General features: G+C 38.5%; 1 protein-coding gene across 5 annotated transcripts in view; it reads left to right on the top strand.

Moving 5' to 3' along the window:
• The window catches only part of LOC108749989 (eukaryotic translation initiation factor 4 gamma 3), a 60,504-nt gene that overhangs the window by 25,742 nt on the left and 13,793 nt on the right, over window positions 1–20,969 (top strand). For 3 of the 5 annotated variants that reach the window (XM_018489127.1, XM_018489129.1, XM_018489126.1), the window contains 6 exons: window positions 9,345–9,697; window positions 10,041–10,307; window positions 10,441–10,561; window positions 10,640–10,831; window positions 11,273–11,466; window positions 12,033–13,014. In XM_018489127.1, the coding sequence (XP_018344629.1) occupies window positions 9,345–9,697; window positions 10,041–10,307; window positions 10,441–10,561; window positions 10,640–10,831; window positions 11,273–11,466; window positions 12,033–13,014 (2,109 nt within the window). Of the gene's footprint in view, window positions 1–7,190; window positions 7,799–9,344; window positions 9,698–10,040; window positions 10,308–10,440; window positions 10,562–10,639; window positions 10,832–11,272; window positions 11,467–12,032; window positions 13,015–20,969 lie in introns of those variants that run through there. The other 2 variants (XM_018489128.1, XM_018489130.1) reach the window with 2 other exon arrangements.

Here is a 20,969-nt window from a genome sequence, read left to right as displayed (position 1 = left end):
CTTTTTTTTTTTTTTTTTTTTTTTAGAAATCGATTCTCTATTCATCTTTTGTCTCCTTCGTATTGCAAGAAATCATTTCCGAAGGCCCGAGTCTTAGGGCGGGAACACAGTCTTCGATAACGCATAAAGAAATCAATCAATTGTAGTCCTTCGTTTTCTTCCTTTCCATGAAATATAAGATTCTGATTGGTTGATTTTCTTAGACTTCGTGCGAAGTCTGTTCTGTGCCCCCATTTTTTAAGTCGTAAGAATATTAATTAACCAATCATGGTCGATTATTCTTCTCACATTCGACTGTGATTGGTCAATTTCCAGAATTGGCACAGACCTGCAAAACTGAGAAAAGTCAGCAGAAAATGTAAAAAGATCTGGAATTTCGAAATTTGCTCACAATTCCTTGAAACTGCTCCTATTCCAAATAATTATAATTTTTTAAATATTATATCTTACGTTTATAATCAAATTTATAATCAATCGTTCAAAACTTTAAACGATTTTAATAAAATAACTAAAATTTATATTTTATTCAGTATTTTTATTTGCTTCCTCTGTATCGTTCATAACTGCATTTTTCCTTTTCAAAACTAATTAATTTTTTTGCTGGCTTGAATTTGCACCCAAAATTGTACTGTGCTACTAAGTTTTTTTTTTCCGTTCTTTTTAATAATATAGACTAGCTTTTCCTACAATTCTCGAGTATAAATGTAAAAATTACGTATTTTATATTACTCATAGAAAATTTTCTATTTTCATCTGGAAAACCTGGGAAAGTCAGGGAATTTTAAAATTCATTTTCTGTGGTGACTCTGATTTCTTATGACTTAAAGCTTAACATAGGTAATGGCTTGTTGTGAAAAGTTAGACAACTTTAGTATTTTCCCCTGCTGGGAAGAAGAGATGAAAATTGAAAGATTGATTATAGTTTACGACGTCCGAGATCTCGACTTTACGTTAATCGATACTTCTTGATGGTTAGTGATCTATAATTATTTTAGCCAACAGTCAGATATCACTTTTCGTAGTCCGATCGCGAGACTGTACCCTGGATGTGCGCCAAACAGCTGACCGAAAGTCAATATATAAGACGATTCATCGATCTCAAAAGTCGTCTATCTGACACCGGATGTGTATCGCTCTGAATCGATTGTCGTTCTTGTCCTCGCTGTTTCAACTTCCGCCCTCCGTCGAATGCAGTCCCAGATTTATTTACCTAATCTCTTGAGACTGATACTTGTTTTTACCGAGTATTTTCACACACAGTGGAACGTTTCTACTTAACATTTCTATAGCGAGGTAGTCTAGAATTGTACTTGAAGTCCTTCACCCGATAAACTTGATCATCCTGTCTCTAATATCTATCCAATACTTTAATTAATTGTGAATGGAGAGAGAGAGAGAGAGTGTTTACGCGTCTCTAGTGCTAATTTTACTGATTAAAATTCCAATATAAATGCCTACATCAGCATTATCGTTATTATATTAACCTATTATTTAAAGACTTCAAGCAGTATTATAGATGTATTCTACAATATTAAATTTATACTTGACTAAAGAAAATACTGAAAGTTATATTGAAGGAAACAAATACAATTAGTTTAATAATTCAATTAGTCTAAAAAATTATAGGCATTTTCTATTCAAAATAGATGGAACGAAAGCTGCTCAAATCCTTGAAAGGTTTAATATAACTAATATATAACTCGATTAATATAATTTGAAAGGATTAACGTAATTAATTTATGAGTAATTCTTTGTATCGTGAGAATTGACTCTGATTATAGCAAGTGCGTTTTAAATATTGGACTGTGCGTACACGGTAATTGTTGATAATGCGAACAACATGTTGTCAACGATGACACGGCGCAAAAGTGAGACATTCGGATACTCAGTTTAAAGCATCTATATGACGTGTAGCTTGATCTTATTTTAATTCGTGCTATTTGATTCACGCTCGCTTTTGCCTTGCAACGCATCGGATAGCTTCACGTCTGATTTTTTATCAGTAGACCATATCGGGCAATGCTAACGCATTGAAGATTGAGGGCTGCGGATTGGAGAGTAGAATTCGGCCAATCGGATGATTTTAATCCTGACACGCTTTATCCTAAATTGAATTTCCAATTTGCAGTCTCAATCTTCAGTATATAATTCCCGGATACGATGCCTAATCGCAGCGGGATTTCTTTTTTGTTTGCATGTTCATATTCATGCACGAGAGGAACTGCTTTGAAGTATCTAAAAGTTTCGATAGATTCAGAATTTGAGAAAATAATTCTGTTGGATTATCAAAATAAATTACGTAGGAATCCCAAAAGAGTTTCGAGCGTTCTGGCAACCAGCTTAGAGCTGGTAATGAGCTCTACATCATTATAATGAGCTCTACATCATTATTTCGGCAGTCCAACAAAATTATTTTTCAGATTTCTAGCAAAATTTTCGTAACGAGTTTTTAATTACGATGACTTTGAACCTATCTGGGGTTGGGATTAATGACGTCACATGCTCTATTAATAATAAAGCACGCAACGTCATTAATCCAACCCAGATCGGTTCAAACTCACTGCGGTCGAAAATACTCGTATATTATAAAGATACTTTAGCAAAATCCATCCTTTTCGAATGAGCTTCCATATTAGAATGCCGTGCCCCAAAAAAAAAAAAAAAAAAATGCAGCCATTGGCTGGCTCCATCGTGGACATGAAAACCCACGACCGACGATGGTAGCACAGTCTTTTCGCTTCTCTGCTTATTGTTTGTACATTTATTTACTATTTCCGACGTTCTCTCTCGTAGAACTCGTCCTTGACTCTGGTCAGGCGATACGATCTGCGCTAACGTAATTCGAGAGACGACGCTCTGACTCTCTCGGGCTCTTGTCACATCGCGATCGTTGAACCTTTCCTGCTTCTTTTTTATCGCGCGCGACCAACACGGAGACGCCCGAATATATCAGCGCGCGCGTGTGCAATCACGGAGCGGAATGATGCGAGACGCGTTATTTTCGAGCGCAGTTCGGGGGTAGTTAATCTGACCCGGTGACCTATCTGTCAAGAGTCGAATCATTCGTGTCTATTTGCAGACGCACACAGGTTCGAGTCCGTCGTGCCTTTCCTCTCCTCTCCTCTCCTCTCCGCTCCCTCCACTTCTTCCTTCGCGAAGGAACGGATAGGTACAATGCCGCTGTCACGTTAAAACGATGACGTATTTAACATGTATACGAAGCTTTCAACATCGATTTTAATCCCGTTGGTGCTGTCGAAGCTTCGCTTTTGCCCCGTTTCTACCAATGTGGATTAACTTTAATCTCGGTGCCACTTACTTTTCATCCTTTTCTAATTTTTTTTCAACTAGAAAAGGATGAAGCGTTAGTTGAACCGGGATTAAAGTTAAACTGCGTTGGCGTACCCAGAATTTCAGGGACGGAGGGAGATAAGAATTTTTCTTCGCACAAAACTTGGGGAAATATTTATGTGTATTAAAAGCAGCCTTTTGAGGATCTTACTTAACGAACTTTCTTAATAATGTGTGATGCCAATGTAATTTTGATCAATGTAGTTTAAATTTAATGTTGGTTCTAAAAATTAGAAAAAGATGAAGAGTAAATTGAACCGAGGTTAATCTACATTGATAACGGACACGAGCTACAAATTAGGCGATGAGACGTTTAATTTTGCATTGTTTAAATAATTTTCATAATTTGTCCTCTTCTCTGCTAAAATTTAGAGTACGGAGCGACTAAGTGCCCTTTCTCCTACTTTCTTTTGCGCTAAAGAATCTAAAAGTAATTCAATTGGATCATGAAAATAGTTTTGCAAAAATATCAAGCATGACGAGCAACGCTGTAAAATGTTATGATATTCTAGCAATCAAATTTTTTCCTAAATAAATTACGTCTGTATTTAGCTCAGATTCTTCAGCAAAATTGCCCTTTCCGTGTAGAAATTACAGCAATTTCCTGCAGAGAATGCGGCATTTTTATTATTATTACTATTTTATCGTTATTTGTGCTCTTCGTCGAGTAATCGGGAGTCACGAATTCGTCTCTGGAGGAAAAACATTCTGGGCGGATGACGAGCTTGAAATGCACCGAGTGGAGATTTATTCAAATTCTTTCCATCGAACGCGGCCGGGCGTTTTTCCTGGTATGCGGATATCGATATATCGGGGGCGGGTTGCTATTTAGGTTAGTTCTTAGCGCCCCTGGACGGCGCTTTAGACAATTCACGATATAGGTCAATCGATAAAACGCTTTCCACCTTGTGCCGTCGTGAAGGTACGTTCGATCCTTTCCCTTCGTACGATACGTCCCGTTTCATCTTCTTCGCTCCTCTCTCCTCTCTCACGTTGAAAAACGGCATTTGGTAAATGCTCCGTGATAAGCCGGAACGTAACTTGGACGTCTCTCGAAACGCTATTTTCAAACTGGTCTTATCGCGCATTATTGACGCGTTCGGTCACGAACTTGACGCGTTAATTTCCAAGATAAAGTTTTCTTTTCAATATTCTACTTGCAAGGGAAATAACCTTTGAGATGATCTAATGATCGAAATATTAGGTAAAGTATGATTAATGGCGCGGAGACAATCCTTGACAAATCGATCTATGGCGAGTTTCCGTCTCGCGACTCTACGATATCATTCATTACCATGTGACATCGGCCATCGGTCGTCCGTTTATTACATTCGCGAGGTCTTCTTAAAATCTTCAATGGCATCGCCTAGATATAAACTCAGACGGCCAGCCAAGAAATTAAGGGCCGTGATACACAATATTTAAGATGCTTTCCATTTAGTGATCGGGACAAATATCGTTCTATCTTGACATTCCATTGTATAGATAGAACTATTTGTATCGAAGATAACTCAGCATTCGGCCGAAAACACGTTATGACTTGAAAAAAAAAAAGATTCGACGGCTTGAATGTATCCTGCGAGAAAATAGAAAAAATATGTAAAGACAGGAAGGTCGGGAATCTTTTTGTAAATGAGTCTTAGGCTTGTTCCTTTCTGCATAGTTTCTTTTTGCATAGTTTTTTTTTTCTCTTCTTCAACCTAAAGAGAATCCTTTTCTTTTGACACTAAAGAAAAAAGAATTAACTGTGAAGCTAAAGAGAACAGGACTGAGACTTATTAATTATTATCGACCTCTATATATTTTTTATATTCTTTTGGGTTTAACTTATTCAACCCATCGAACCTTATTCGTGATATATCTTGGTCTGTTCTTTTTAGCTAAACTTCTGGTATAGTTTACTTTTCTTTTTTCTTCAACGTGAAGAGAATCCTTTTAAAGGAAAAAAGAAAAAGATGAAGTGTGTAAGAAATTCAACAACAAGGAACAGGCTTTTTATCTCCGCAATGCTAAAAATCGTTCCGAAATGTCAGATGGAGAAAGCAATCACATTGATCAATTGGCTGAATTGTTTAAATGTGATTCATTAATTTTTTTCTCCATCCGAGACCTCGGAGTGATTTATATAGCGTCGTGGACACGAGGCTTTACGTTTCCACGGTCGATCTCTCTCTCTCGTTTCCCTGATAATATCGATGCCGCGCGCGCCACGTGGCTTCCCGAGCGGCGAGATTGACCCTAACCTAACTTAACTCTCCACGGCTTCCACTCTCGCGACTCTCCGGGCGTTCCGCATTCGCGCAGTGCCGTACCGCTTCCGATCGGCGCGTTTAAGGCTCGTTAACGTTACACCCGGGAGTCAAAGTCTATTTGGAATCGTTGCGCGCGTCGAGCGCGCGGCGCATCGTCCGGCGCCGAGGGGATCGGCGATTCGGTGGGTGGGGTGTGAGAGACCTGCATACGTCATTCATCTCCGGAAATGACGTATGGCGAGGCCAGGCGCGGCACTCTGCATTCTTGATTGCGCGTACCCTAGGCCCCGTTCTTCTTCCCTCTCGATGGTAACTTGGTACTCCGCGAGTCTCCGCGCGAGATGCATTCCTAGGTCTGTTCGCATTACTTGCACTTTTTGCACTCGGCGTCTTCGGTCTCTCTCTCTCTCTCTCTCTCTCTCTCTCTCTCTCTCTTTAACGCCCGAATATATATTTATCTCGTTTTAAGAATAACGATTTTTCAGTCTCAGGCAATGCGGACAGATTTCTTCACGCTACGAGATCGTTCTTCTTTGCTCTATAATTTTTGATTTGCGATCCCATCACGAGATGCGAGAGGAAAGATATATCGTATCGCGTGAAAAATTTGATGTTTATTTCGCCAAATGACACGAATACTTTGCAAACTTATGGTTCGCCTACAATGGAAGTAAATTTGTATAGTAAACTATGAAATTGACCAATCGTAATCGATTATTTTCCTCATGTTTGCCTGTGATTGGTCGATTTTTTTGTGGCTTACAACTTATGCCTATTTCTATCTATGTGGATTAACTTTAATCTCGGTTTAATTTACATTTTATCTTTTTCTAATTCTTAGAACTAAAAAAGGATGAAAAATTAAATTAAACCAAGATTAAAGTTAATCTGCATTGATAAAAACGAGCATTATTATACCGTATTACTTTCATTGTAGATTTTTTAAGGCTATGGCACACAAAATAACGTAGAGCTTATTTTGCAATAATTACGTAATTATATATAGTATATTGTAAAAATTGATTATTCACAATCGAATGTGAGAATACTTGATCACTTAGGTAACAAAGCCTAACAGTAAGCGAGTTCGCCAATCACAGAACATAATAAAACAATAAATTAATTAGTAGTAAATTATAAAATATATTAATTTATTCATTGCTCCAGTTCTTTTACGTGCCATAATCTTTATTTTCCTTCGATGCAACACTGTTTTAGGAATAATATCAATTTCCTATGTGAAAATTACAACGCAAGTGTAATAAAATTGGTAGAAAGGTCAAACAAACAAACAGCTAATTAGGTCAGATTGAAACTAGTTTATTAAATTCTATTTTAAAAATCGATTAAGATCAAGGATAACAAAGGGGATGCATTTCTTTCGGAATTTTCGGATTTTCGTTTGCGAGATTGATCGCGATCGAAATCTGTTCGAAGCGCTGAAAAACGTAGGGTACAGGAAACGCGTGTTCGAGTAGCGCGCATTTCCGGCGGGGTCGCTTCGTTCACGGCTGCTGCGAATCGATGCCTCGGCAATGTGACAGATGGCAGCGCTGCGCCCCGGTCCCTGCCCACATGTGCAACTGGCAACATGGCTGTCCGCGAGGTCGGGCCGTCGGTGCGTTTGCCCACGTTCGAGTCTCGTTGTCGCGCTCACGGCGTTACGCTTTCGTAACGACACGGCCGTCGTCCGGAGAATCGTCGCGCGGATACGCGCGGCTCGCATCAGGAAACGGATCTACACGGACGATACCGCAAACGGGTGAGAGCTTACGACGTATGTGTGTGGGGGAAACGATACCCATATTTTTCCTCGACTTCGAACTGTTTTCCGTTTTCTCTCCTGCCTTGATTTACCAGTCGGAGAAAGAAAATGGGGAAACGTCCGTGCGACAGATAGAAACCTCTCCTCGCGTCCGAGCCGCGCGGATCGCGCCAGACGAGGATTTCGCTACCGACTATCTTCTCCAGCGGGATTTACCCGCGGAATTATCTCTCTTGATAATCCGACCGGTTGACGTCAACGGTTCCGTGCAACGGTGGCAAGTCGCACGTATTCGTCTTTCGCGAGTAATTACTAATTGGTTACAACGTGGAAACGGAGTGGGACGAAGGCGAAGGTGTCAAGCAGACATTATCGAAATTGAACGCGACGTGTTTCGGGTGCTTCTCCGTACTCTACTTATTTATGCTACGTAAGCGTTGACGCCTTGTACATTATTAATTTGTAAGAACTTGGAATACACTTTTTCCTATCGTGCGATTCGTCTTACTTTATTAAGAATTGCTTTTAGAGATGAAGTTTCAAGATTATTACGAATTATTTCAGTTTTATTATGTCGTACATTTTGCTTTTTTTTTTCTTTTTTTTCTTTTTACTATTCTGTTTACAAAACCGACAATTATTATTGTTACGCATCGATGATTTTACATTTTCTAAAGATGAATAAACGAATTTATCTCCCTCTTCATTATATAGTACACGTACACACACACACGCGCGCGCGCGCGTGACGTATGCGAGTTAGATTTGAGATGTAATTAAAAAGTACGGGCAATAGAAACAAGAAATAACAGATTTTAATCTATCAAAATACTGTATTTTTCAGAATACATTTTTGATAGGTTAAAATCTGTTATTCTCTGTTTCTATTGCCTGTGCTTTTCAATTGTACATCAGGGCGGGAGCACAGTGTCTTGCATAACGCATAATGCATATGAAAATGAACCAATCCTTCCTTTCCGTGGAATAAAAGAATCTGATTGGTTGATTTTCTTATGCATAACGTATTATGCAAGAAACTCATGCCTCTTTCGCACATTCTACAATAAGTCGTTACTTAAGCTTTAAGTCTTAAGCTGTAAGAAATTGAACTGTCGCAGTCGAACTTGAGAAGAATAATCGACTATGATTGAACAATTTCTTACGACTCAAGATTTAAAGTTTCGGATTTTAAGCTTATTGTAGAAAGCTCATTAAGGCCACGGCATACAGGAAGACTTGAGCAATAAAATATAAGCAGTTAGCGAATTAATTCATCAGAATGGAGACCGTAAGGCCATAACGTAAGCAGTAGTAATCCAATATGTTGTTTTCTTTATTTCTTACTACTTAGGTAAGTGTGTGTAAGTCCGTAGTCTTAAAGGCTTTACTTCTCAATTTTTAGCGGAATCCAATCCAAGATATGTCACGTCTAGATGTAACGAGATTAATCAATCTAAACGTAATGATTCATTTCTGTTTCCGGTATATGCATCTCGCGTCGATGGTCGAAGCAATAATATTTGCTTGATAAAAGATATTTAAACGGAAGACATAAATTTTAATGACAAGAGCAGTAATTTATTTTGTGTTATTATTTTATACACACTCTGTTTTTATTTTATGTATATTATTTTAATAATATCGGTTCTTATATATTTGTTGTATATTTTATATATTGAAGATCGAGAACTATGTAACCTGTTATTACACAATTCTACGAAAGATTTAAATAAAAATAAATTTTATAAAATAATTGTATGAAAATGTCTCATTAAAAATAAGTTTTCGTGTCGTAAGAGTAACATTTACGGGATTGTTGTTTTATATGCCACGCTTACTTTTATCGTACTATAAAACGTGAACAAACACCTGGTCGTGATCTGCACATTTTCAGATAGCGACTCGTATGAATTAGATGATTATGTAATTGTTGTACAAATACAGACATGTTGAGTAAGTTGTAAATTTTGTTTCAGGATCGGAGTTTCATGGAAACTACAGTGCCCAGCCAGGGAGCCAGGTGGGTGGAAACGCCGCGAGTAATGTAGGAGTACCTACGGGTAGAGGGCCCCCGCCGCTTGGCGGTATACAGACGATAGGACAATCTGCAGCGGGTATACCGCCAGGAGGTCCCGCTGGAGGACAAGCACCCTCGCAGGCGCCGACACCTGGAGTGCAGTCGCAACCGCCGCAAGGTCCAGCGCCTACTACGACACCACCTGTGCATACACCGTCGCCTCAGGAAATGGGAAAACAGGCTCACTTACAGACGCAGCAACAGTCTTTACAGCAAGTTTACGTGTCGACGCAAAACAGACCGGCGTCTCAAGTATGTACTCGTAATATAAAAATAAAGAAATATTTTCTTTTACTTTTAAGTGAATAGCGCAGCACCTCATAATCTTTCTTTAAAACTTTGTTCTGGAAAAAAAGAAAAAAGTTTGTTTAAATCTTAAGCTCATTATTTTACATTTTTTTTTAATCTCATAAAAATATAATTATAATGTAAATTTAAATGTAATATGATATACTAGTAAAAAGTAGAACTATAAAATTAAAAGTTTTTTGAGATGTTCTGAGCTTTCCAAACTTTCGTATCTTTATATAACCTATCTAATTTAAAATAAGAAATTGATTTTGTGAAATTAATAATTCTCATCAATCTTGTGCAGAGCTATTATCAAACGGGTCCAAGGCCGCAACAACCGCGAGGTCTGAGTCACAGAGGTGGTCAAGGCGCCAGTGGAACACCAGTAGTTGGAATGGCTGGGGTAGGTGGAGGCGGAGGGCAACCGCCTGCTATATACCCTCATCCAGCTGGTTTACCAGTGCAAGCATCAAGTGCAATGTATTTAAGTCAAAGTCAAGTCCATAGTCTTCACACGGGGCCTCATCAGCAATCGGTGTATCCCATAAACAGTCAAATACCGATTCATCAGGTACACGTTATTACATCGATATTGATATTTTTATTTAATTAAACATCACTTGTCTTTTATCTATACGAATACACTCTCTTAAGATATATCCAATCGAATAAAAATGTAACAAGCTTTTTCCGTTTGTTTTCAGTTTTCTGGTCCACCTCAAAGGCACCAGCCACAAAATCAATCGTTTTATCAAACGTTTCAGACCCCTCCACCAATGTTGCCAAATGTGTTCGCTGGATATCACGCGCCCACTCAGCACGGCTGTGAGTTCGGCGGCTTACATTTCATACCAAGTAGTCAATACAATCATAATTATGTTCAAGTGCCGTATTTGTTGACAGATTATTACGCAGCGTCAAACACAATGAGTTTGACTAGGGCGAGTACAAGTGCGGTCAGCGGTGGTGCGCAACATGTCGCAGGTCCGCTGGCCGGTACTCAAGGTGCTCCAGTTATACCGCAAGGTACACTTCAGCAACCTACTCAACAAGCCCAACCCCTGCCTCCGATGGGTATACCTCTGTCACAGACTGGTAGGTTGCTCTCAAATCTACTCGATATCTACTTAACCTTCCGCTGGCAACTGGTATCTTTAAATTTATAACTTTAAATATGTAGGAAATAAATAAAATATCATTCAATTTCTATGGTAAATATTTATTGTTAAAACTTTGACATGTGTATATCAGAATTTTTTTCAGATTTTTATATAATTCACAAAACAAGAAATTTGCTGTATTTTTCGAAAACAGACATTTGCTGATGGAAGAATTAACAAAAATTTATGTTGCCGGCGGAGAGTTAACATATTATTACTTGTGTTAATACTTTGTTTATATTTTTTGACCCAAAAAGACATAACTAAAGAATACAGTATTACATGAACTTATAAGCTAATAATTTAGTCTAATATTTTTTTTTTTTTGCGTAACAGGATTTTTATCTAAATTAGATTATGTATTCTTCTTTTAAAGATGTATATTCGGGACATAATGGTGGTGTGACAAACACTAACAGTACCACCAGATCTCGAAAACCTAGAGGCCAGAATGCCATTTTGGACATAGTAAATCCATTAACGGGAAAAAATATAAGTGACGAAATTTATAAGGATAACGAAACTACACAGAGTGGTGAATCTAGTAATCGCGAGACGCCACAACCACAGGTGAGTTGCATTAAAATATCTTTACAATTGGCTAAGAGAGTTTAACATTGATTGAGTTTATCTATGTTTGATAAATAGCTAACGATACAATGTAAGAGTATCTTCTATATAGTATATACATGAAACTCTCGTAGCCAATTATTTGTACTTATATCTGTGTACCCACACGAGCCATATCCTCTATCAAATTATCAAGTGCTGAAATAATTCTCGAATGAAAAAAATTGATCGATTAGTAAGATATTAAATAAATATTAAATAAAATTAAATAAAAGAAAATATCTTCGCGATGACATTTAACTTCGATATCATTCAATTTGATATCAATTTTTCTTCTCTCTCACTTGTCCAATATATATTATTATATGAAGGAGGATTGAATGGCTGTAGGGTGGCAGATTTGTAAAGTCTTGAATATTTATTTTGTTCGTCCAAGTGCTTTTATTTTGATTTCTCTCGCCCTATGATTTGTCAAGGAAACTAAAATTTTATTTTTTTAAACGTATGCCTGAATGAATACTATGTTGCTACCACCGTCTATCACGCAGATTTGGTGATTGTTACAGAATAACGGTGCGGAGGTGATAGCCGATTTCGCGGCTCGTGTCGCAAAAGCCGCGACCGAGGGGTCCGAGACGGTATCGACGAGTGCGTCTGAAACAGCGCCTAATACAATACAAACAACGGCGCAAACGTCGTTATCGAACATTCATACCAATTCCGCTAATGACACAAATAGTCGGTGTAGCAGTAGTCCGCCTATGACAAAAAATATAGCTGGTGCTGGCGCTAGCAAAACGGTATCTACGATAAATAGTCAATCATCGTTAGGTACTTGTAGTAACGCAACGCAAAGCGACTCAAACATAGCTAAAACAGAGTCGAAAGCGTTGCAACTCCCCGTGAAGGAGTTCCAACCGAGGAGTGAAATAAAAAGTGTGACGATCGAGGAATCGTCACCCGTCGTATCCTCAGTGGTAGCCGTCGCGAATAAAGATACTATTTCCGTACAGCTTACCGCGCCGATTGTTAACACCGAAACAACGGCTGTGACAGCGACAGTGATGGCCGAAACTGAATCAGAGACCGTCGGAACTACTGGAGCTGTAACTGCAGCCGGAGTTGGAACTGCAAGCGGAACTGGATCTGAGGCCGCCAAGCATCTCAACGCTTCGTGCAACGTAGTACTGGCTACCCCACATTGGAGTAATGTTACCCAGGAAATCCCGAAACCGTCCGCCACTGCCTCGACCGCCAATCCCGTTCCTACTAGGGAGCCGTTCCCTAATCTCGCGTCAAAAACTTCGTCGAACTCGCCGCCGAGGAGGAAACCCAACGCTACCGAGCTGCCTTCGAATACCAAAGAGCAAAAGGAGAGGAAGACCCGAGAGAAGAGTCTTGGTTCTCGCGGCGCCACTCCTACGCCCGTCGTTCACAATCAGGCGGCGGATCATCATCATCAGAAGACGAACGGTGACGCAGCCGGTGACAAAACCGAAGCGGAGGTGGTGCATCCTAGAAATGAGATACAGCAGAAACCATCAGATGGTGAGTGCTTCGATTCATTTTACGAGAAAGTTTTATCGTTGACAGTTTTATCATCTACCTAACGGAATTTGGCCTTCGTTCGAATTATATCACCGGCTATAGTTTTCATTTCAACACCGCTTCAACACCGAATATCAAATAGCTCTGTTTAAAACTTCTTTTTCCGCTTGCAATCTCCATACATACAGATACAATATCTAATCATACGTAAGCTATTATATTAAACGATAAAATAGCTTGAAAATTTACAGAGAGGACAGATGAAACAAAGTGCGATATCTCTCCATCACACGCGTCGGGACTTTGGATCGGGTTACGCTTATGCGAGCGCAGCCTTGAACGAATTTACTCAAAGATACGTCAACCGTCCTCTCTCTTTTCTTCTCTCTTTTATTCGCGACTGGAAATTCACTCGCAGAGCACGATATCTGTTTAAGATATCCAATGCTATCGATCACAAGCAAGCATATGGTTATTATTTGTTAGTAAGAATGCATTTCTTAAGAGAATGTTCTCGGGAATTCTAAACGCCACTCGTTTCGCTCGTTTGAACTTTGCGCCGCGCGTTCACGATAGCACATCCAGATAAGACAGCAGTTTCGACTGCGCTTTCTAGATAAGAATGAATTTTCAATTCTCTCGAGAGATTTTTCGTTTGCGTTTTGATGTCTCGTTATCCGATATTTATATGGAAATACCTTAAAAGGAAGTGTCAGTCGTGCAAATACTGTCACTATGATTAATCATCGACATACAGCTGGAAACTACAACTGTTCGATATTAAAGAAGCAGTGGTAACCCAATCTCTTCAAGTTAAATAACATTTTGTTATTTTTAATTTTTATGTCAAAAAGCAAATTAATCTATTCCTATAGTTAGTTTTAAAGTAAATAACGTTCATAATAACGTATGCACTTACAATTACCAAATAATGCATTTGAGTCAAATTTAATACATTTTGTTCAATTAAATTGTGTCTAACTCTATTGTTTTAGTTAAATCTACGACATTAAATAGGAACAGTAGACTTATAAAAATGATTAAAAATAACACAAATTGGATATAATTTGACATTATGAATTTAACAATGTACGTAAGTTTTAAAGCATTTTCTTTGAAAAAGAGTTTGATAATAGTTACCAAATGTTGTATATAATGAAATAATTTCAAAGTTAAAAATAATTTTACTTTTCTAAATACTTAGTAATTATTACTAAACAGTTAATAAATATTCAGAAAAGTAAAACTATTTTTAGTCGTATTAACCAAATATTTGATAGAAATTATTTCATTCAATGTTTGGTAATTATATTACCGGATTCTTCTTTTTAATGTACAGAATGAACCTGAACTTTTGCTTTTTTTATGTAATTGAAGAAAATTTACAGTTATTTTAATTACAATTTAGAAACTTATAGTACAGATCATACAACTGTTTAAAAATTTTTCTTTTGGATCTAAATGACTCGTGTAAAGTTAAATCGACATCACACACGCAGAAAAATGTCATTCTATTGTTAAATTCTATATTGTTGAAAAGTAATTATTCAATTTATTTTCTTTAAAATAACTAATTATCTTTAAAAAGAATATTTTCTTGAAGAATTCTTTCTAATAATCTTAAAATATACTTATTATAAATTCTAAAAAAAGATATTACATATTTAAAACAAGAAATGATTTTTTAACAATATTATAAAATTTGATGAAGCGACTATAATAAGCAAATTAAATTTGTTTTATAATTTAATAAATATTGATTGAAGTATTAAACTTAAAAATATTTTTTAAATTAGAATTCAGAATATATTTTTTGCTCGCATCTTTTGCAAGTCAACTCAAAGTCCCTTTTTCACTCTTCAACGCCCGACTACATATTTCTCTCATTTGCAAAAATTTTTGGGAATTTCACGCAACGCAAACAGACGCTCGTTTTTATCAACGTAGATTAATTTTAATCCCGATTCGACTTAATTTTCTTCTCTTTTCTAATTCTTAGAGTTAGAAAAAGATAAAAAGTTAAATCGAAATTAAAATTAGAAACTACATTGCAGAAACAGGTACAAAGCTCGGTCCCCACTAATGGAAGATTTACTTTAATCTTGTTTTAATTTACTGTTTTAATCTTTTCCTAATTCTTAGAATTATAAAAGATAAAGAGTAAATTAAATTAAGATTAGAATTAATCTTACATTAGAAACTATTTTATTTTTTTTCTAATTCTTAGAACAAGAGAATAATATAATAGATAAAGAGTAAATACTAAGCTGAATTGAAGAATTAATCTTACCTTAGTGGAGCCGAGCTTGAATAAAATCCGACATTTCGAACACCGGAAGACACCGTGAAATATTCCCGCGCGCGCGTTTACATGCCGCTGCTCTGCGTCGGTCTCGACAAATCTCGGCACTTGCTCTGAAGAGGGCACCCTCCAAAAACCCTAACCTGACGTAACCTAACTTGATCTAACCTAAAAACCACGAGGAGAATCGGGTGTCGTCGCGTGCCGTTAGCCGGGATTTTACAAGGTGCCGTTGTTACTCCGACATATCCGCGCGTTTCCATCACGCGTCTCTTCACCGGCGGACGAATTCAACGTCGAAGATCCATCGCGGGGACTACAAAAATTACGAAACGTTCGATTTTCGAATTCGCGGACCGTTGCTCGAACAAAAGCGCAACGTGGCTTGAAACTACTTTGGCCGTTTTTAATTTTAAATGTTCGTCGAACTCGTTCTCACTCGTCTTTATTCGTGATTATTTATATTGAATCGAATTCGCGCTCGTCGGTTTTTTTTTATACTTTGCTCGATCTTCGAAAAATTAATTAAGTGTTTCCGCGTAAGTGATTCGAAGCGTCGTTAATTTTCCGTGTCACGTGACGACAGTGTGATATGTATGTTTAGTGTTATTTGTTTATTATTATTTGTAAAGTCCTTCCTATTTGAATTTCGAACATCGGTCAATTTCATACTTCGGCCTATAACAAAGGAATACAAAATGAAAAAGGGTAAGATAGAATGTTCTTGTATTTTTCTTTCTTTCTTTTGTTTCTTTCTTTTGCCACGCGCAACGAAGATACCGTATTCGTTCCTTGAAGAGAACTATTTAAGAGGCAAACAGCGTCTTTCGTAAGAAAACGTGTGACGTTTCCCATCAAATCTATCCGACATAATTAAAATATTTCCGTATGTAATTAATTAATTTTTCGCGGGAAGGATACTCGGGTCGATCTTCTGATTCATCCGAGGAAAATAATCGATACCCGTCGGCTTTTTTTCTTCTTCGTCCTACTTTATTTCGAAAAATCATCGTTGGCATCTTCGCGTCTAAACAATCGGAATTCTTTCGACGACCGTTACAGACGCCGAAGGTCTCGCAATTCCTTCGTCTATTTTCTGCGCTATGATACGATCGCGTGGTAGGCAAGTTGGCGAACGAGGGAGAGGTAGGCATGGCATAGCATGGCATGGCATGGCGAGGCGAGGCGAGCCGAGCCGAAGCAAGACAAGGCGAATTGGTAGGAGCCGAGCCAAGCCAAGCCGAGCCGAAGGAGTCGAGACGAAGGCGGACGGTGACGCGATTGCGCGAAAATGGCCGACGGGCCGCGATGACGAACGAAGCGGGATTAACCGGTGGACCGGCGCTGGAAGGAACGGAAGGAGGAGGGAGAGGAAGTCCACCATCGTCGCCGAGGGAACCGGACGGCCTTCAGTAGCCAGCACGTGCTGCGCTAGCCGGTCGCATTTTATACCGCTCTCTTCTCTCCCAATTCTGTCCCTTCCTCCTTTTTTTTTTATTTTTCTACCTTTTTCCTTTTTTAAATTCGTCTCGTCCCACCCTTCCCCGGAAGAAAAGAAAAAGGAAAACGGCACTCCGAAGATCGATTCGACTTACCACTTTCAATCCCCGGGCTTTTCTCCGCGGCCTCTTTCCTCTATACTTCCCGCAAATTCCCGTGCCGCATTTTACACACTTGCATCACTTTTACCGCTCAGGCAATGAAATACGCTTATTATACCTTTCTCACCGCGCTGTGTTTTACAGTCTGATTTTACACTCCAACGTAACGACCTTCGCAATATAATTTTGTACATACACATATATATATATATATTTTTTTTTTATCGAACTGCGCCCTATACACGCATCGTTTTTAACCGAAATCCTTTTCTTCTCATCTATCTTTCCGTTCCCCGAAAGTTCGGCTTCGTCCCTCCTCGTTGGTGTACCCGAGGAATGAGTTTCGGTCTAGTGAGAAGTTGGTGTCGCGCGTTCGAAAACGCAAAGCAGTGAAATTAAGTGCCCGAAGATCGGAGCGTGCAAGAAAACGGGGAGAGTGGAAAAAAAGGGCGAGGGGCTCTACGTCGAGAGATGTACGTACGAATTGCATTTATCTTTCTCGGTCGCATTGCACTTTTCGGCAACGTGATCGAAGATGGTCGCTATCTGGCCCGACAACGTGGTTCCCGACATCTTGTGGTCGGCGAGACGAGGCGAGGCGATGCCGAACACGGCGCGAAACCAACCGAGGCAGCCGAAGGCGAGCCTCGCGGCGGAGGCGCGACGAGAGGCGGAGTGCGTTCGCGTTCGCGACGTCCGCTTACTTATCTTATTTGTTTCATTAGATTTGTAAATTGCATGTACCGCGAACCATACGTGGCGCAGTTTCGCTTCGATAAATATCGCTTCTGTACGCGAACGGCCCGCCGGAGGAAGGCGGCCGCCGCTCAAATATGGCCACCGAAATCTGGCCGCGAGCGCGCACACTTACTCACTCACTCACTCACTCACTCGCTCACTCGCGTAGCTACTCACCGCGGGCCCCCGGGGTGTAGTCGCTCCGATTTTTTTCCCCGCCCTTCTCCGCCCGTTCGTCACTCGTTCTCGCGTAAAATTAAATCGCGCAATTTATCGCTCATTTGTGACGTCATTCAGCTTTTCAAGATTTTCCCCCCTTTTTTTTTAATCACTCGTTGAGAAAAATGTTTGCCTGAATCGATTGGAATTTTTGGTTGAAAATGGAGTTTGAAATGGAGTCAGAATTTTCTGGTCAAGTCTACTAAAATTCCAAGTGTGTGGTAACCGGAATTTGGATTGATACAGTCAGCATCTTCCTCTAGTTCATTTATTTTCAATCAGACATTTTTCCGAGCGCATGAATGCGTTTTCATTTACACCTGGCTCGTTTCGCCTCGGAGAACCGTTTGATTTGGCAATCGGTCGATCGTTGTATATTTTATACCGGCCTCGAAATGGTTGAATTATACGCGACAGGCGCGATCAATGGCATTGTCTGGGAAGACGCATCCACGCGGTGGCTGCCGCGTGGCCATTTTGTGGAATGATCAAAAGAGAACGCGCAGCACCATATTGGTTCGCCGACGTTCGTCCCCGATGGATAGATCGACCTTCGTAAAATTGCGCTTTCATTCCATTCGCGAGAGTTGTCGATCGAGTGTTTACGAATACAAAGTCCCTCTTTACGATTATATGTCTTGCGAATCGATCTACCAGTTTTTCTTCGATAATAAAATATTAAGATTTTTGTTCACATTATCAATATCGAAGTAATTTTTGTTTATTATTCGCAATTAATATTGTAAGTAATAATATATGTATATTGAATATGTGTGTGTTACACATTACATCGAGGACATACAACATGCTTATCTAAAAGATATTATAAAGACTTCATCTAATTATTGCATGTTTTTTGGATAATAATAAGTCATTTTCTTTCTAGCCGAATGAATTGCTTACACGATCTTTCCTCCTTTTCTCTCCAAATTGGATAAAAAAGGAATGCAAGAAGTTGAGCAGAAGAGAACAGACTTATTCCTGTTTCCGTCAATGTAGATTGACGTCAATCTCAATTCAACTTACTTTCTTTATCTTTTTCTAATTCTAAGAATTCAGATAAGAGTTGGTTGAACCGAGATTAATCTACTCTCTAAACTTTTAGAAGGAATCTCATTTTGAAGAGTGGAAATTTCAATCTTCAAAATGAATCTTAAAGATTGGAAATTGAGTCTCTTTTTTTTTTTAAGTCTGGTTTAATTTTCATTCTTTGGGCTGATATTCTTAATCGGTTTTTACATTGTTTTATAATATCAAAATTACATCAAATTTGAATTGTTAATTATTTCTCTCAGAACGCCACTGTCATATCCAGTATATCGTTAACTTGACTGAAAACAATGGAAGTTGACAATTTAACTCAAGAAAATATATTTTGTTTCAAATTTAATTTATTATTTATTAAAGGCATACATTAATATAAACGGTGTTTACTTTGAAATTAACCACAGAAATAATTTGTATTTTAATATATACGTAAAAGTAATAAAATGTTATTTAATTCAAAGGATTCATTGCTCCTTTGATGTCTGACGGTGTATAATTAAGTCTGTCTTAAATATAATTTTATGATATTGTAAACAAATCACAGAACTATATTAACCTCTTATGACATCGTTTAAAAGATGATTTTGAACTGTAGATATCGGTTTGACAAAGACAAGACACAGTATTCTTCACGGATTTTGATCTTTTTCAGTAGAATGAATCTACATTGAAAATAAGTTGTGTCGTTTGAACGTTTTGTTGAATACGCTTTGTGTGTGTATACACACACACATTCACACACAGTATTTTTAATGTATGAAAAGACCCCGTACTAATTATATAGAAAATTGAATCTCGATGAAATGAATTTTCTCATATAACGTAGCTTATAATGTGGCAAACAAAAGATATACCATAAACACAAGACTCAATAACGGATAGTTCTTAACCTGTGTATCAAAAGTGCTCTGTGCACAAGCTTTACTTTGGTATACCACAGTTCAAAATCTATTCATTATTGAGTCTTGTCTTTATGATGGTTTATTGTATTATCTACTCTTTAAAACTTAAAGCATGAATTGTCACTCTGAAATGAGATAGGTTTTTTACATATAAAAGTGCTTTATAAATTTTTTGAAGAGAAATCTTACTCTTAAAAATGAAAATTGGGCCATTCGTTTTCTAAACTGGCTTTTTCACTCTTTAAAAGTGAGATTCACTCCAAAAAATTTAGGCAGCAAATACATTACATGTGAAAACTTAACGCGTTTCAACGCGATTTAATTTTTATAATTATATCCATTAAATAATTATTAAATTTCAATTTTTACAGTTACATGTACGAAATCATTAAAGTGAAGGGGGGGGTGGGTCGTCTTTTATACATTCAAAAATGCTATTAATAAGGCCCATTCATAAAAACGTTCGCAGAACGTAACACAGCATAATTTATTTTCGATATAGACTCATCATATTGAAGGAACTCAAAATCCATTGTGTCACCTCTTTATATGTAAATTAGAGTGAGATTCCACTCCAAAGAGTTTAGATGATCCATAGCGCATTAACTTCTCAATTCAGTCTCCCTCGTTCGATGGAAAATACAGAAACGATCCGGGAGATAGTGTCGTCGATAGCAATATCGTCGTCGAAATCGCGCGTGTATGCTCCCGATCACGGTAAAAGAAGTCTCCTCGGCAATCCGGGGTCACGGCCGCGTGTGGTAACGCAGACGACGTGAGTGCGTGCGTGCGCACGCGCGCGCCCTCGGCTAACGCCATTTCACAAGAGCACGCGGTGCGCGTGTGCGCCAAAAAAAAAAAAAAAAGAAAGAAAAAAAATTTTACGAGACTTTCGGCAGGGCAACCTTGGAGCCGCGCCGCTCGTTATTCGTCCGTGGCGATCCGGGTGAAAGTCTTCCGTGGCTTGAGAAAAGTTCAACCTCGGAAAACGCGACTGCTCTCAAACGTTAAGCAACAAAAATCCTTCGATTCGAAGGAAAAGGACGTCGACGACGTCAGTCTGTTCGCGTTGCTTGACATCGCCAAAAATGCACTCAAAGTGAGGTAAATACAATTCGAGCGTTGGAGAGAGAGAGAGGGGGGGGG

Source organism: Trachymyrmex septentrionalis, unplaced genomic scaffold, assembly GCF_001594115.1.
Source record: "Trachymyrmex septentrionalis isolate Tsep2-gDNA-1 unplaced genomic scaffold, Tsep1.0 scaffold32, whole genome shotgun sequence".
Classification (NCBI taxonomy): domain Eukaryota; kingdom Metazoa; phylum Arthropoda; class Insecta; order Hymenoptera; family Formicidae; genus Trachymyrmex; species Trachymyrmex septentrionalis.
This window is presented reverse-complemented; position numbering and strand designations above follow the sequence as displayed.